This window comes from Pan paniscus, chromosome 1, assembly GCF_029289425.2.
Source record: "Pan paniscus chromosome 1, NHGRI_mPanPan1-v2.0_pri, whole genome shotgun sequence".
In the NCBI taxonomy this organism is placed as follows: Eukaryota; Metazoa; Chordata; class Mammalia; order Primates; family Hominidae; genus Pan; species Pan paniscus.
The window spans coordinates 201,629,018-201,645,330 of NC_073249.2; the positions used below are offsets into that span (position 1 = coordinate 201,629,018).

Sequence of the window (16,313 nt, forward strand, 5' to 3'; positions counted from 1 at the left end):
TGGGATTACAGGTGTGAGCCACTGCACCTGGCCTAGAAGAATGGGGTTTTGGATGTACCTTCTTCATAAGGTTATTGTAAGGATTAAATGAGTTTCCACATATAAAGCTCTTAGCCCAGTGTCTGGCATAGAACATGAATAAATGCCCAGTAGACACAAATCATTGTTATTGTTTTTATTATTATTATTGGCTACTTGGTGCCTGTGCCACCCTGTGTGACTGGGCCCAGTTCCAATAAGCTGGGCCTTGTTCCTGGGTCATAGCTCTGCTATGTCCTTCACTGCTCCAGAACCAGAGCCTTGCCTTGCTCTTATCTGACACCCTCAGCTCTCACCTAGGATTAGCCTCTGGGCTTCCCTGAGCTGACACCCACTCCTGCCTTGCTGGGTGTCTTAGACTTTCTGTCACCATGGAACTCATGGCCACTCACTTCCTCTTAGCACTGAATTCTGCTGTGAAGCTGTCATCTGTGGCCACATTGTTTCCATTCCAGCCCCCACAGTGCCTCCCACCCCAACCCCACCACTGGTCTGTCCAGACTTCCCTCCGACGCCACCAGCTGGACCCCCTGCCCCCATCATCATGAGAACTTGTTTTGTCTCCCCTCGCACCCATCTCTGCCCACAAGACTCACACACACCATCGTCTCTCTGTACTAATAGCAGCAGCTAATGTTTGCCTACCATTTACTCCCCGTTAAGCACTTTACATGCACCATCTCTTAATTCCCACTTTACAGATGAGGCCACTGAGACTCAGAACGTTGAAATGGCTTGACCAGAGCCACATGGCTAGTGTCACATACTTCTCTACTTCTGATTCTGATGGTTCCATTCTTGAAATTTGTTGGGGGGAAGAGAGAGGCTGGCTAATTCTAGTCTAGTCTGTTGCTGCTGACTCTCGCTCATGGTGACTGACTTTAGCAACTAGCAGAAATGGGGTTCAAACTCAGATCTGTTTCATGTTAGCATGGATGGATTTAATCACTCCCCCCAGAAAGCCTTTGATCACTGGACAGTCTCCTGAGTCCCAGGCCCACTGTGACCACCCAGCATTCTTCCTAGAGCTCCACTGTAGAGGCAGGCACAGCTCCACCACCCGGCATGCCCTCTCCCAACCCACGCTGGCCCTGGGGTGGGGAGGGGCATAAATATGTGTGTTAGTCCTGTTAGACACAAGTGCTGCCCAAGGGCAGCGCCCTGCTCACCATGTTGATCTTCCCTTGGGGGTGAGCCAAGGATGACCCTGAGATGGCTGTCACCACGCTGACTGCTAGAGCATAGTAGGTGTTGAACACGGCATTCTTCCTTTCGATTGGACTTCTCAGCAGAGCAGAGTTGAAACTTGGCCAGAACGTCCACAAGAAGAGGGTGCCTGGGGGCCAGAGAGGGTGGTTGGCCAGAATCACACTCCTGCTCCAAAAGTCTGAGCCTCGAGGGGTTTTGGATGAGAATTCTAGGGCTGGAGAGTGTCAGCCTTGTCACTTAGAGTTAGATGGGGAAGTCACGTCTCCCCTCCGAGCTCTCAAGCTGATACCAGCTAACCACATTTTACAGACAAGGAAACAAAGGCCAAGAGGGTTGAAATCTGCATACCCCAGGCCTCCTGAACTGCTCCTGAACCTGCTCTGTGAAGTGCTTAATTCAAAGGTGTGAATTTAACAAACACTGCTCAGAGAAGTGAATCATGATGGAAGTGCTTCAGACACCCAGGGGAACTTGGTAAAGGAGGGAGATTTTTTCAGCCAGAGCCTTTTCTGAGCCATTCTGCTCAGCCCAAGTATGAGACCACTCACCCCACCTTGTCCTTACCCAGCATGGCAGACAAACTGGGTATCGTTGCTATCTGATCTTTATCCTCCTTTCCCTCGGGTAGAGGCTTTGGCAGGCACCAGGACACAGACAGCCCAAAATAGGCTGCAAACAGGTAGATGCGCATCAGGTTCATGTGGTAGTCTGTCTGCAATAAAACCCAGTAAGAGCAGTGAGTGTCGGCATCCTCTGCCCAGGGGCAAGCCCTGATGGTCCTTAGAGAAAGTTCAGAGCTTCACTTAGGAGGTGTGACTTGAAGCCATGAGACTGGTGTTCAGAGCTTACCCAGCCCAACCCAGCAGGCTTTGCCCAGGCTGGAGTGCAAAGGCACGATCTCGGCTCACTGGAACCTTTGCCTCCCAGGTTCACGCGATTCTCCTGCCTCAGCTTCCCTAGTAGCTGGGATTACAGGCATGCGCCACTACGCTGGGCTAATTTTGTATTTTTAGTAGAGATGGGGTTTCACCGTGTTTGCCAGGCTGGTCTCAAACTCCTGACCTCAGGCGATCCACCTGCCTCGGCCTCTCAAAGTGTTAGGATTACAGGCATGAGCCACTGCGCCCAGCTTTTTTTTTTTTTTTTTTTGAGACAGAGTCTTGCTCCATTGCTTGAGCTGGAGTGCAGTGCTGTGGCCACAGCTCACTGTAGTCTCCAACTCCCAGGCTCAAGCAATCCTCCCACCTCAGCCTCCTGAGTAGCTGGGATTACAGGAGTGCACAACCATGCCTGGCCAATTTTTAAATTTTGTGTAAAGATGGAATCTCGCTATGTTGCTCAGGCTGGTCTCGAACTCCTGGGCTCAAGAGATCCTTCCCTCCCAAAGTGCTGAGATTACAGGCATGAGCCACCACACCCGGCCTATCAGTAGCTCTTATATGCTTTTGACCAAGGTTCACTTAGGTGTGGCAAAAACCCACATGGACACGCACCTCACTGATTCCTACTTCTCAGCGGAATTTTAACTCTGCAGGAGCGATGAGTGATATAAATTTTGCAACATGAAGCAACCAGACTTCTTATAATACCAAGCTAAGGTCTTCGGTAAATTCTAGATATATTCTAATTCTGCATCATGACTATCACATTTTAGTAATGCTTCATAACTTATTTAGTGGGCTACTGGAGAAAGCTGTCAGCTGTGCTTTCCAAAAATACCCAGAATTGGCAGGATTTTTAGCACCATTTCCCACTGACCCCATCTTGGTTTAAGCCACCATCACCACTACCCCAAATTGTTACAATAACCTCCTAACTGGTCTCCCCATTTCCACCCTTGTCTTCCTGCGGACTGTTCTCCACACAGCAGACAGAGTGACCCTGTTAAAATGCAAGTCAGGCCGGGCGTGGTGGCTCAAGCCTGTAATCCCAGCACTTTGGGAGGCTGAGGTGGGTGGATCACCTGAGGTCAAGGGTTGGATACCAGCCTGGCCAACATGGCAAAACCCTGTCTCTACTAAAAATACAAAAATTAGCCAGCGTGGTGATGCTTGCTTGTAATCCCATCTACCTGGGAGGCTGAGGCAGGAGATTCACTGGATCCTGGGAGGCAGAGGATAGTGAGCTGAGATGGCACCACTGCACTCCAGCTTCGGCAACAGAGTGAGACTCTACGTCAAATAAATAAATAAAATAAAATGCAAGTCAGATCATGTTACTCCTCTGCTCAGAAGCCTCCAGCGGCTCCCATGTCACTCAAAGTCAAGGTCCATGTTCTTGCCACGATCCTGCAGGATCCACTCTCACCTGACCTCTCAGGCATCACCTCCTATTGCCCTCCTCCACTTGCTCATCCTCAAACCCACTAGCGTGTTCCCACTTTGGGTCATTCACTGCCTGAAATGCTGACCCCCAGCCAGGGTGTAACAAGGGCAGGGTGGAGGGAGTAGTCCACCCTGGGTGCAAGCAATCAGGGTGCCTTGTCTGCAGAGGGTGTCTAACAATTCCAAAGCCGACTACAAAGTCTGTCTGCTTTTTATTTTTATTTATTTATTTATTTATTTATTTATTTATTTATTTTTGAGACGGAGTCTCGCTCTGTCACCAGGCTGGAGTGCAGTGGTGCCATCTTGGCTCACTGCAACCTCCACCCGCTGGGTTCAAGTGATTCTCCTGCTTCAGCCTCCCAAGTAGCTGGGATTACAGGCGCCCATCACCGTGCCCGGCTAATTTTTGTATTTTTAGTAGAGACGGGGTTTCACCATGTTCCGCAGGCTGGTCTCTAACTCCTGATCTCAAGTGATCCATCCGCCTTGGCCTCCCAAAGCGCTGGGATTACAGGCATGAGCCACCGCACCCAGCCTATTTTTTTTTTTTTTTTTTTATCACCATGTGCTCACAGTTCTAAACAGCGTGGGTGGTAAACAGCCCTCCCAGCACCCTGCCATTGTTCTGCCGCTGTTCTCAGGTACCCATGTGGCTTGTGCACTCGTTACCTTCAGGTCTGTACTCAAAAAAAATCACCCCCTTGATGAGATGAAGCTGCCCCTGGCCACCCTCTCAAACAGTTATCCTCCCTCCCCAACTTTTCGTGTTTCTTTTCTCCATTTCATTTTTCTCTGTGGTACTTACCACTCTCTAACATGCTATATCTTTTGCCTATTTTATTGCTTATTGGCAGTCTTTCCTTCTGGAACAGACGTTCCATGAGAGTTGTATTTTCCACTGCCACAAGAGTGCCTGGTATATAGTAAATACCAAATAAATATCTGTGAAGTGAACAAATGATGGTAAAAAGCCCTCAGTCATACATAAAGAGGAAAGTCTATGCAGTTTCCTGATAAGAACTGAAAAGCGGGCTTGCGTTTTTCATCTCTTTGAGCTCCACCAGGAAGGAGTTCAGGAAGAACACTTGGGGATTCTTGGCCTGGAATATTCATTTCTTGAGCTGCCTGCACTGAAATGACTCTGGTCCCTGGCTCTGGTACCCCGAGCCCTCCTGCTGAAGAAACCCAGGCTGAATTGAAGTTTTGAGGAAAATGAACACTCAAAATCAGTGCTAAGCCCTCCTCTAGACCAGTTAAGCTAGCAAGTCAAAGATGCAGAGAAGAGAGGAGATGATGTTATATCAATGCAGTCTTTTAAAGCAATCATTATGAAGACTGCAACAAAGCAGGAAGAGGTTCGGGCTCACAGGGAGTGTTCTGCCTCTGAAATTTACTCCTCTTCTTGACAGCCATGTTTTTACTGTGTGAACTATTTCCCATGCCAGCTGCAGCTGCTTGGACCAGGGTGGAAAAATGACCCAGGGAACTGATCAGATTCTCTCTCCCTGGACTACAGAATTGAGACTAACTGAGAGAAAAGAGTTGTTTTCTGCAGGATCTGGGACATAGAAATGCAGGAACAAGTGGAGGTAGATGGGTGGGTGGAGGGGACACGTTTTTCGCTAAAGAGAAGGCTGGTGTACAGAGATGTTAGATGTACAGAGAGAATCAGAGCCAAAAGATGGAGAGCACAGACTACCTGGGATCTCAGTGGCTTCTCATAGCCAGTTCTAGTGCCCTCCTGAGTCTGGCAGCACCTCCTGCCCTTGGAGGTTCTTTGTGTTTGTTTGGTTTTTAAAACTGTCCATACTACACAGATATACCTTTATGGTTCTTACACTGAATTCTCTTCATTCCACCTAAGAAAGCTCTGGTGACATTTTCTTCCTGGGAATCAGGGAGTTCTCATTAATCCTTATATTAAGCAGAGAGAAAAGGCAGAAAATGGAAGTGTGTAAACCAGAATCCAGGAGCCCATGGTGATATAAACAAATACATAGATGAGTGGATGAACAGAGAAGTGAAAGCTTTTCCTTACAGAAGAATGCCAACTATTGAAGGAAAGATGGAATTAGAAAACCACCATTGGCAATTATTATAGTACTAATTTATTCAGGGAAGAATCAATGAACACTAAAATCAGTGGGTGAAAGTTGGATGATCAACAGGATTTCTATAGGAAATTATCTCCTCACAAGATGTTTATTAATTACAAAGGGGAAAATAGTAACTTTGCAGTGGAAGATCCTGGCAGGTACCATCTTAACCCAATGATCACAGTTAACACACCTAGTAACGGGGCAAATTGATAGCATGTCTTCTGATATGATATACTAAGAAGGGCACACACGGCTCTTGGAGAATTCCTACCAAAAATGCATGCCCAAAATCTAATCATGAGGAACAGCAGACAAACCCACATTCTACAAAATAACTGGCTTGAAACTTCAAAACATGTCAAGGTCATGAAAGATAAAGAAAGATGAAGAAACTGTTCCAGATTGATGGAATTTAATAAGACATGAGAACTAAATGCAAGATGTAATCCTCGACCACAAAAAATATATATTTTTTTTCTAGAAAGGGTATTATTGAAAAAATTGGTGAAATGAGAATAAGGTGATCATAATATATCAATGTCAATTTCTCATTTTTGTTAACTGAACAATGGTTATGTAAGAGAATGTCCCCATGTTTTAGGAAATTGTGTTAGTCTGTTTTCACACTGCTATAAAGATACTTCCCAAGACTGCGTAATTTATAAACAAAAGAGGCTGAATTGACTCACAGTTTGGCATGGCCGGGGAGGCCTCAGGAAACTTACAATCATGGTGGAAGGTGAAAGGGAAGGAATGCACATCTTACGTGGTGGCAGGTGAGAGAGAGAGAGAAAGAGAGAGAGGAAGTGCCACACTTTCAAACCATCAGCTCTCCTGAAAACCCACTCACTGTCACAAGAACAGCATGGGGGAAACCACCCCTGTGATCCAATCACCTCCCACGAGGTCCTGACCTCAACACGTGGGGATTACACTTCGAGATGAGATTGGAGGGGGATACAGAACCCAACTGCATCAGAAATATACACTGAGGCCCGTTATGCTGGCTCACGCCTGTAATCTCAGCAATTTGGGAGGCTGAGACAGGTGGATCAACTGAGGCTAGGAGCTCAAGACCAGCCTGGCCAATATGGTGAAACTCCATCTCTACTAAAAATACAAAAATTAACTGGGCATGGTGGCATGCCTCTAATCCCAGCTACTCGGGAGGGTGAGGCCCAAGAATTGCTTGAATCCAGGAGGCGGAGGTTGCAGTGAGCCGAGATCACACCACTGCACTCCAGCCTGGGTGATTGATGGAGCAAGACTCTGTCTAAAAGAAAAAAAAAAAAAAAGAAATGTACACTGAAGTATTTAGGGGTTAAAGTCACATACACAGATGAAGACAACCAAAAATTAATAAATACAACCTTCCAGGCTGGGCGCGGTGGCTCACACCTCTAATTCCAGCACTTTGGGAGGCCAAGGCGGGTGGATCACCTGAGGTCAGGAGTTTGAGACCAGCCTGGCCAACATGGCAAAACTCCGTCTCTACTAAAAATACAAAAGTAAGCCAGGCGTGGTGGTGTGTGCCTGTAATCTCAGCTACTCGGGAAGCTGAGACAGGAGAATCACTTGAACCTGGAAGGCAGAGGTTGCAGTGAGCCGAGATTGCAACATTGCAATCCAGCCTGGGTGACAACAGCGAAACTCCATCTCAAAAAAAAAAAAAAAAACTTCCCATATTCCCTCCCAGACCATTGTTCTTTTTTCCACCCCCAAACATCCACAGCTCCCTTGAAGAAGATGCCATCACACTCTCCCTTTCTTGCTGCGGTCTCAGCCTCCTGGCCGCCTCTTGGTCACTGATGATGTCAGCTCCTGCCCTTCAGCCTTTCTCTCCATCATTCTTCCACAAATGATCTTAGTCCACCCAACTCCTTCCCTCTCGGCTCCTTGACCACTCGTCTCTTTCCCTGCGTTACACTTCTGCCACCCACTGTCAAGCCTTAGACCTTGTCATTACCAGTAACTGTTGCCTCCGAAGCCTCAGTTTCAAGCATCGCACCTGATAACCACCACCTCCTATCTGTCCGGCTCACTTCCTTAAATTGCCTCCCTTCAGCAGCTCCAGTCAACGCAACCTGAGAACAATGGTGATGATGAAAATAACAGCACTGCTGCAACACTTACCCCATGCCAGGCACTGTCCTAAATGCTTTACAACAGTGTTCAAAATTGAACAAGTGTTCGTTCACTTGTTCAATTCTCCCAACAGCCCTAGGAAGTAGCATTATTCTTATCCCCATTCTATAGATAGGGAAACTGAGGCACAGAGACGTCAACGAAGGGGCCCAAATGGATTCAGCTAGTGTGGGTTGAGCTGAGATGTGTACCAAGGCTGCCAAGCTGGGCTCCCCATTTTCACTCTCTCTCCTTTCTTAACTAGCTCAGATTTTGTGGGCTACCGTTATACTCCCTCCTTTGCAAACAGCCCCATCTCTGGTCTCCCTTGGGCTTTGGGCTCACTCTGGGCAGCACCCCAGGCTGGGCAAGTTCAACTCTGCTTCTTCCACACCTGCCTGGAGCAGCTGCACACAGCCCTGGTCACTGATGCACTTTCCACCAACTACAAGCCCTAGGGACCCTGGTGCCAGCCTGCAGTCCCGCTGCAGCCCTGCAGCCCTCTCACTCTCTTCCACTCCCACAGATGACCATACCACACTTTCCCTCTCCGCAAACCCCATCCCTCCTTCCCACCCTCACATGAGGCTGATGACGGTGCCTCTTGCTTCTCTGAGAAAATACAAGGAATTAGTAAGGCATTTTCTCCTCTCCCTGCAGGAGACTGAACCTGTGGCACCCACCACCAAATCTGCCGGCCTATTCACAGTCCCTGCCATTTCTCTCGTTAAGATGAACTGTCCGCCTCAGGAACGAGATGGTGGTTCCCTGGAGGCTGAGTGCCGTTTGCGGTGCCCAAGGAGGCCGAGCTCTGTTGCTGCGAACTCCAGTGGTCAGACCTGCTCATATCTCAGCATTTCTTCAGGACCGACCTATACCGGAATGGTGTGGAGTGCAGCACATACACTTGTCACCGAGCCACCATTCTGGCTCCAAGGCTGCATCTCTCCACTGGACTAGCGAGAGGGTTGTCAGTGTTTTGCTCCTGGGTCTGCTTCCGGCTGCTGATTTGAATCCTTGCTCTGCGACGCACTATTCCCTGGCTGCAGCCCTCACTCTTCATGGTCACTGGGGCCTTGGACAAGTTGTTACTGACTATGTTCATGGGGATGCCTCGCAGAAAGCTGCCAAGGCAGGGCTTTTGGCACTTTCAGCTTTAACCTTTGCTGGGCTTTGCTATTTCAACTACCACCATGTGGGCATCTGCAAAGCTGTTGCCATGCTGTGGAAGCTCTGACCTTTTTGACTTCCTACTTTGAAGAATTGATGTATGCCTCTTTGCCTCTGCTTTGTCATGCCATTAAGCTCACAATAAGGAAGAAATAACAGAAAAGTCCACTGTTGGACAGCCTTCTTCTCTTAATCACAAGATTATTTTCAGAATTTAACTTTGAGGAAAAGGTTTGAGAGGAATTATATCTAAGTTGTGAGACTGAGTTCTGTATTCTGGTGAGTTAATGGGGTTGCCTCCCAGCTTCTTATAAGACTCACAGTATAACTAAACATGATATATCAGCTTTTGCCTTTTAATTTATCAATCTCTTAAAGACAATCCAGCTTTATTATGATTAACATATGATCAAACTTCCATATTTGCCTTGGGAATAATGGACAAAGGGAAATACTCTTAATTCATGAATAAAAACTTTGCAGAAAATTAGACAGTGTCTAATTTTCGAAAACTTCCCTCTCTAGTCAGCAGATACCACCTACTGATGGTTACATATACTAGGGAAATTTTAAAATTAGGAAATGCTGATATCTCATATTATAAATTTCTAAATCCTAGGAAGAAACGCTTGGAGTGCTTCTGAAGATACAGAAGTTCCATTTAAGGGCAAGTTTCCCCATAGACGTATCAAAATATTATCAATTGTAAACTGAGATTTAATTCTCAAATGTATTCTACCTGTTCTAAAACAATCTGTCCACAAATATAAAACTATAAGTAATAAATTGTTATTTTCACACAATGGGAATCTCTAATGTGAAAATGTATTCTATGAAAATAATTTTTTTAAATAAAATGTTGTATATAAAAAAAAATTAACTGTCCCTGCATCGCCCTAAAGGTATCAGTGCTCAAAATCCCACTCCTGCTTTCCAACTCAAAGGCTTGACTCTTGCAGTTCATCTCTCTTCTGTATCATCAGATTTTTCCTCTCTCTATCGGATTATTGCCCTCCTGCTTCTCCTCCATTTCTCTGTTCCCCTTTAGAGCAAAGTCCTTGGCAGGGCTGCCCCTGCATGCAGTCTCCACTTTCTCATCTCCTGCTCTTGAATCAGTCAAGCCAGGCTTTTGCCTTCATCCTCCTCTACAACCATGCATGCCAAGGTCTCCTGGCCAAATCCAATGGCTACTTCTCAGCCCTCATCCGACTTGACCTCTCAGCAGCATTCAGCCCACCTGGGGCCCTCTCTTTCCTTGCCTTCCAGGACCTCACGCTCTCCTGGCCTTCCTCCTGCCTCTCCAAGCACAATTCTGTCTCCTTTGCTGGCTCTTACACATGTCCCCCCTCTAAAATGCAGGGTGTTCTAGGACTCAGTCCTCAGACTTCTTCCCATCTCTCTTTATCCTCACTCCTGAGTGATCTCCTTGGGTCTCGTGGCTTTAAACACCATCTGTATCGTAACAACTCCCAAATTTATATCCCTAGCCCTAACCTTTCCACTAAGCTTCAGACTTATACATCTCCATTCAGTGTCTCCACTGGGATGTTTCATACACATCTCTACCCCCCGCAACCTTAACCCTAACGCTACCACATTCGACACTGAACTCTGGGTTTTCCCTCCCAGATCTATCCCACCCCAACGTTCCCCATCTCAGTAAATGGCACCAGCAGCCACTGAGTTGTGCCAGATGAGAACCTTGAAGTCATCTTGACCCTCTCCCACCCCACGTGCAGTCTATCAGCAAATCCTGTCAATTCTGCTATTAAAATACAGTCAGGATCCAACCACTTCCCATCACTCTCACAGCTATTGTCCTAGTCTGAGTCTGGATGATGGCAATAACTGCCGCTCTGGTCTCCACCTGCTTCCTCTCTTGCCCCTTCAGTCTTTTCTGAACCCAGAAGCCAAAATATCTTAAAACATAAGGCAGATCATAGCTCTCCTCTGCCCAACACTCCCTAGTTCTCCCTGTATTTCTCAGAGTAAAATCCAAAGTCCTTTGGGACACTGAGGCACAGTAAAGGGGCTTCATGCTTTTTTTTGTAAACATGCATCATCTCATGTGATTAATTCAATTACTCCCTCAAAACCCTATGTGGTAGTACTGCTACCCTCATATTACGGATGAAGAAACTAAAGCTCTAAGAGGTTAAATTACCCAGAGTCACACGGGGACTTATGGCAGAGCTGGGATGCAAACCCCAGCCTTTGACTCCAAGTCCAGTGCACTTTCTTCTAAGCCAGGCTGGAACTGTGGGTTCTCACTTGGGTTCTGCCACTATCTTGCTATGTGATCTTGGGCAGTCCCTTCCCCTCTCCAGGCATCAGCTTTCTCACCTATGAGATGGGAAGGTTGGCTATGTCCTCACTCAGGGTCAGGGTTACAGCAGAGGAGCTGGGAGAGCCATTTGGATTGGCCTTACCTTCACAGCTGCCTTCAAACTTAGACTTTCGACAGGCTCTCCCAATGAGAGGACATGTGCAGTTACTGACACGCACTGACTGAAAGAAGATGCTGGCTGTACAAACTTGCTGGACCCACTGCTGGTGAGGCTCTGAGAATTAATTACTTTTATACAACCATAATTATATCATGAATAGCGCAATCCTACAGGATTATACTGTAGTAGTTAAAGGCACTGGTTTGTTGTGTTTAAATATTTGCACAGACAACACTTTTGTAACCTCATTTGGGTATCTATCTATCAATCTTTTCTTCTCTTTTTTCTTTTTTTTTTTATTGGAGATGAAGTCTTGCTCTTGTCCCCCAGGCTGCAGTGCAATGGCGCAATCTCGGTTCACTGCAACCTCCACCTCCCGGGTTCAAGCGATTCTCTTGCCTCAGCCTCCTGAGTAGCTGGGATTACAGGCGCCTGCCACCATGCCCAGCTAAATTTTGTATTTTTAGTAGAGATGAGGTTCCCCCATGTTGACCAGGCTGGTCTTGAACTCCTGACCTCAGGTGATCTGCCCTCCTTGGCCTCCCAAAGTGCTGGGATTACAGGTGTGAGCCACTGTACCCAGCCTGTCTGTCTGCCTGTCTGTCTATTATCTATCTATCTATCTATCTATCTATCTATCTATCTATCTATCCACCTACCTATTTATTTAGAGATGAGGTCTTGCTATGTTGCCCAGGTTGGTCTCTAACTCCTGGGCTCAAGCAATCCTTCCAACTCACACCTCAGCCTCCTGAGTAACTGAGACTACAGGTGCATGCCACCACAACTGGATAATTTAGAAAAAATTACTTTTTAGAGATGAGGATCTTGCTATGATGCCCAGGCTGGTCTCAAACTCCTGGCCTCAAGTGATCTTCCCTCCTCAGCCTCCCAAGTAGCTGGGATTACAGGTTGTCTTTATTTTTCAAAACCCCGGAAACCCCACCAAATGGAGCTTTTGGCCCTTTTCTCCCAGGTCCCTCCTCCCAGCACCGTGACTCACGTTGAAGATATTACTGATGACCATCCTCAGGGTGCCTAAAGCTGTCACCTCCACCAGCACCATCACCACCAACTGCACCAAGTTGACGTACCCCAGGACAACACACGCTGAGATCAGCACCGACAAAGCACTTATGGTGGCCAGCCGAATACTGGGGGAGAGAGGGAGAGCCAGGATGACTGAGAAGGAAGGATGCCTCTCACTCACTCATTCATTCATTCATTCATTCATTCATTCAACAAACACTGTTGGGCACCTACTTTCTGTGGGAATAGAAGACAAGATTTCTACCCACCTGGGCGCTGATGCTGCAGAGTGGAGTGACCATCTCTTCTCCTGTTAAGGTGGCCTCTGCACCCTGAGCCATGTGGTCTGGCAGATGACTTAACCACTCTGTGCCTCAGTGCCTTCATCTATGAGGCATTGATCTACACACACTCATCTGACTGAGGGTGATCAGGGTGACTGTTCCCTCAGGGGATCTGACAACTGGGATTCTGCCCAGTCTTCTTTTCTGCTGCCATCATTCAGATGCTCAACAGAGGGCACTCTTCCCCCGCAGGCCTGCCCACATCCAGTCACCCCATCCTCATCTGGGGCCACTGTCCCTTCTCTCCCTCTCCGTGGCAGTGGAAAGAAACTGGATTTGGAATCAGGACAAGCCTGGCTTCCAGTCCCAGCCTTGCCACTGGAGTGGCTATTTCATCTCACTGAGCCTATTTCTCCTTCTGCAAATTAAGAATGATGATCACACATATCCCATGTTGGTGTCCTGGGGATGTGAAGGAGTATTCTTCCTATCGGTGTGTCTAGCACCAAGACTGGCACAAAGAACCAACTCCTGAAAAGACGCTAGCCTTATTAACACTATTATGATTCCTTCCTTCCCTTGACCAATGAGCATGCTCAGGAGGAGAAAATTATTTTGGTCTTGAAGGTACTTATGATCCAAAAAAAAAAAAAATGTACTTATGATCTTGACAGGCTACATACACCATGAGCCTGTCAACTAAGAATATCTGTGATATCACAAGGCTAGTGGGGTTCATTGGAAGGAGAGGGTGATGCTGACTGGACTTATCAGGGAGGACTTCCTGGAGGAAGTGGTACTGAGCTGGACAATCCATGGCCATCCAGTCTCCCCTGAGCAGCTTGCTCTGAGACTCCCTCCTCCCTCTGGGAGTTAATGATGACGATGCTACAACCACAGCAACAGTGATGATAATGATGTATTATAAGAGCATTTTGTAAAACAGGCTTGTAACAGCATCACCTCTTTTCAATTTTAACCCTATAAGGCTGGGCGCAGTGGCTCATGCCTGTACTCCCAGCATTTTGGGAGGCCAAGGCAGGTGGATCACTTGAGGCCAGGGGTTCAAGAGTGGCCTGGCCAACATGGTGAAACTCTGTCTCAACTAAAAATACAAAAATTACCCGGGCATGGTGGTGCATGCTTGTAATCCCAGCCACTCTCGAGGCTGAGGCACGGCAGTCGCTTGAACCCGGGAAGCAGAGGTTGCAGTGAGCCGAGATTGCACCACTGCACTCCAGCCTGGGCAACAGAGTAAGACTCTGTCTCATACACACACACACAAAAATTAACTCTCTGTAAAATCGTGCTAGCTTACCATTCAGTATCCCCATTTTACAGAGGGTCACGTAGAGGATTAAAATGGACTTTTTGGAAACAGTCATGCCAGCTGATCACAAATGTGAGGTTCAAATCCAGCTGGCCTACTCTGAAGTCTGGACTCAGCTTCCCCAGTGTTTGCTGCAGACTATGCCCGCTTAAGCCTCAAGGACTTTAGGGGAAGGTCAGAAAAGGGCAAGGGCATGGGGAAGGAGTCTTACAGGGACCAGGAATTTAGAATAAGGGGTTACTCAATGTTCCATCGTGCCTGGACAGGTTATTCCTTTTAAGTGGGTGTTCATTTCATTGACAAAGGCTTAACTCAGGAGCGTGTGTGCCGGCGGCGGTATTTCATTCCTCAAGGGCCAGTTTGTGCTGAGGGGGTGCTAAGACAGTGATGTGCAGTGGTTAGGAGCGTGCTCTCAGGTCTAGGCTGCCTGGGCTGGAATCTTGACTCAGCCACTTCCTGGCTGTGTGGTCCTGGGCAACTTATTTAATCACTCTGTGCCTTGGTGCCTCCATTTATAAGGTGGACCCAATGCCTCTGGAGCCACGGTAAGGGCAAAGTGAGTTGATATATGTCAAGCACAATAAAGGAGTTGGTTATTGCTATTATCTTCTAGGGAGAGTCCTGCAGATTTCAAAATACATTAAAAATATCACACTTTTAAGGCGAGGAATGGTGGCTCACACCTGTAATCTTAGCACTTTGGGAGGCTGAGGTGGGAGTATTGCTTAAGGCCTGGAGTTTGAGACCAGCCTGGGCAACATAGTGAGACTCCATCTCTACAAAAAGCAAAAAAAAAAAAAAAAAAAAAAAAAAAAGCTAGGTGTGGTGGTGTGTGCCTGTGGTCTCAGCTACTTAGGAGGCTGTAATTCCTGTACTTTTCGGAGCTGAGGTGGGCAGATCACTTGAGCCCAGGAGTTTGAGACCAGCCTGAGCAACGCAGTGAGATCCTGTCTCTGCAGAAGACAGAAAAATCAGCTAGGCATGGTGGTGTGCATCCACAGTCCCAGCTACTTGGGAGGCTGAGGCAGGAGGATCACCTGAACCCAGTGAGGCTGAGGCTGAGTGAGCCATGATCCTGCCACTTCACTCCAGCCTGGACAACAGAGTGAGACCCTGTCTCAAAAACAGTTTTAAGCCGGACACAGTGGCTCGCGCCTGTAATCCCAGTACTTCGGGAGGCCTAGGCAAGTGGATCACTTGAGGTCGGGAGTTCGAGACCAACCTGACCCACCTGGTGAAACCTCTTCTCTACTAAAAACACAAAAATTAGCCGGGCTTGGTAACGGGCGCCTGTAAAAAAATTTAACTCAGGAGCCTGAGGTGGGAGGATCACTTGAGCCCAGGAGGCAGAGGCTGCAATGAGCTATGATTGTACCACTGCACTCCAGACTGGGCAACAGAGCAAGACCCTGTCTCTAAAAAAAAAATAAATAAAATTTTAAAACATCCCACTTCAGGATTCTGTTTATTTTCATTTTTGCTCCAATAGCCATTTGCTAAGTTATTAGTATGTGAGGAAAACAAAGAACAACGTTGAATAAGATAGGCCCCTCCCCTGGAGAGACTCAAAACAGAACCAAATCAGTCCCAAGTCAAGTGGCACAAGCTGGAGTGTTGCCAAGGGAGAGTACCCTGTCCCCAGGGGCAGGCCTGGGCACCACCCGTCAGCACAGCCCTGACGGGAGGAACCGGTCAGGAAGGAGCCAGTTTCAGCAGGGGTAACCTCTAGGGGGATCCAAGCAGTCAGGGGTGGGGCAGGGGAGTTCACTCAGGCTGCGAGTGACTTCTGTCCCTTCTCGTCTTCCTGGATTGAGTCAAGAACAAACGGGTCCCTGTGGACATCAGATGAAGGGAGCAGCCCTAGACTGCGGGGCTGAAGGAGGCTGAAGGCTGGTGTGACCTTAAACTAAGGCAGCGACACCAAACCAGGGCCACCACCGTTTGAAAGGGCTCCCCCAGGGTGCCCTTTGTCACTTCCCAGGTGGATGCAGTGTGTGTATGCGTGTGTGTGTGTGTGTGTGTGTGTGTGTGTGTGTGTGTGTGTGTGTATTGAATCCCCGTGGGAATTAACTCTAAGACTGTTTTTGTTGTGTTTTGTTTTGTTTTTGAGATGGAGCCTCGCTCTGTTGTCCAGGCTACAGTGCAATGGCACGATCTCGGCTCACTATAGCCTCCGCCTCCCGGGTTCAAGTGATTCGCCTGCCTCAGCCTCTCAAGTAGCTGGTATTACAGGCGCCTGCCACCATGCCCAGCTA

The 16,313-nt window shown here is 47.6% G+C and overlaps 2 protein-coding genes across 5 annotated transcripts in view; one reads left to right on the plus strand and one right to left on the minus strand.

The window, feature by feature from the left end:
• LOC117979952 (RH-like protein IC) overlaps positions 1-16,313 on the minus strand; it is a 63,150-nt gene that overhangs the window by 27,360 nt on the left and 19,477 nt on the right. For all 4 annotated transcript variants that reach the window (XM_055103849.2, XM_034958517.3, XM_055103859.2 and 1 more), the window contains 3 exons: positions 12,419-12,569; positions 1,813-1,960; positions 1,209-1,375 (listed from right to left, as the gene is read on the minus strand). In XM_055103849.2, coding sequence (XP_054959824.1) covers positions 1,209-1,375; positions 1,813-1,960; positions 12,419-12,569 — 466 coding nt within the window. The remainder of the gene's footprint in view (positions 1-1,208; positions 1,376-1,812; positions 1,961-12,418; positions 12,570-16,313) is intronic.
• Positions 6,609-9,771, plus strand: LOC100992849 (succinate dehydrogenase [ubiquinone] cytochrome b small subunit, mitochondrial-like). Its single transcript, XM_055103923.2, has one exon. The coding sequence runs from the start codon at positions 8,556-8,558 to the stop codon at positions 9,033-9,035; it is 480 nt and encodes a 159-aa protein (XP_054959898.1). The 5' UTR covers positions 6,609-8,555; the 3' UTR covers positions 9,036-9,771.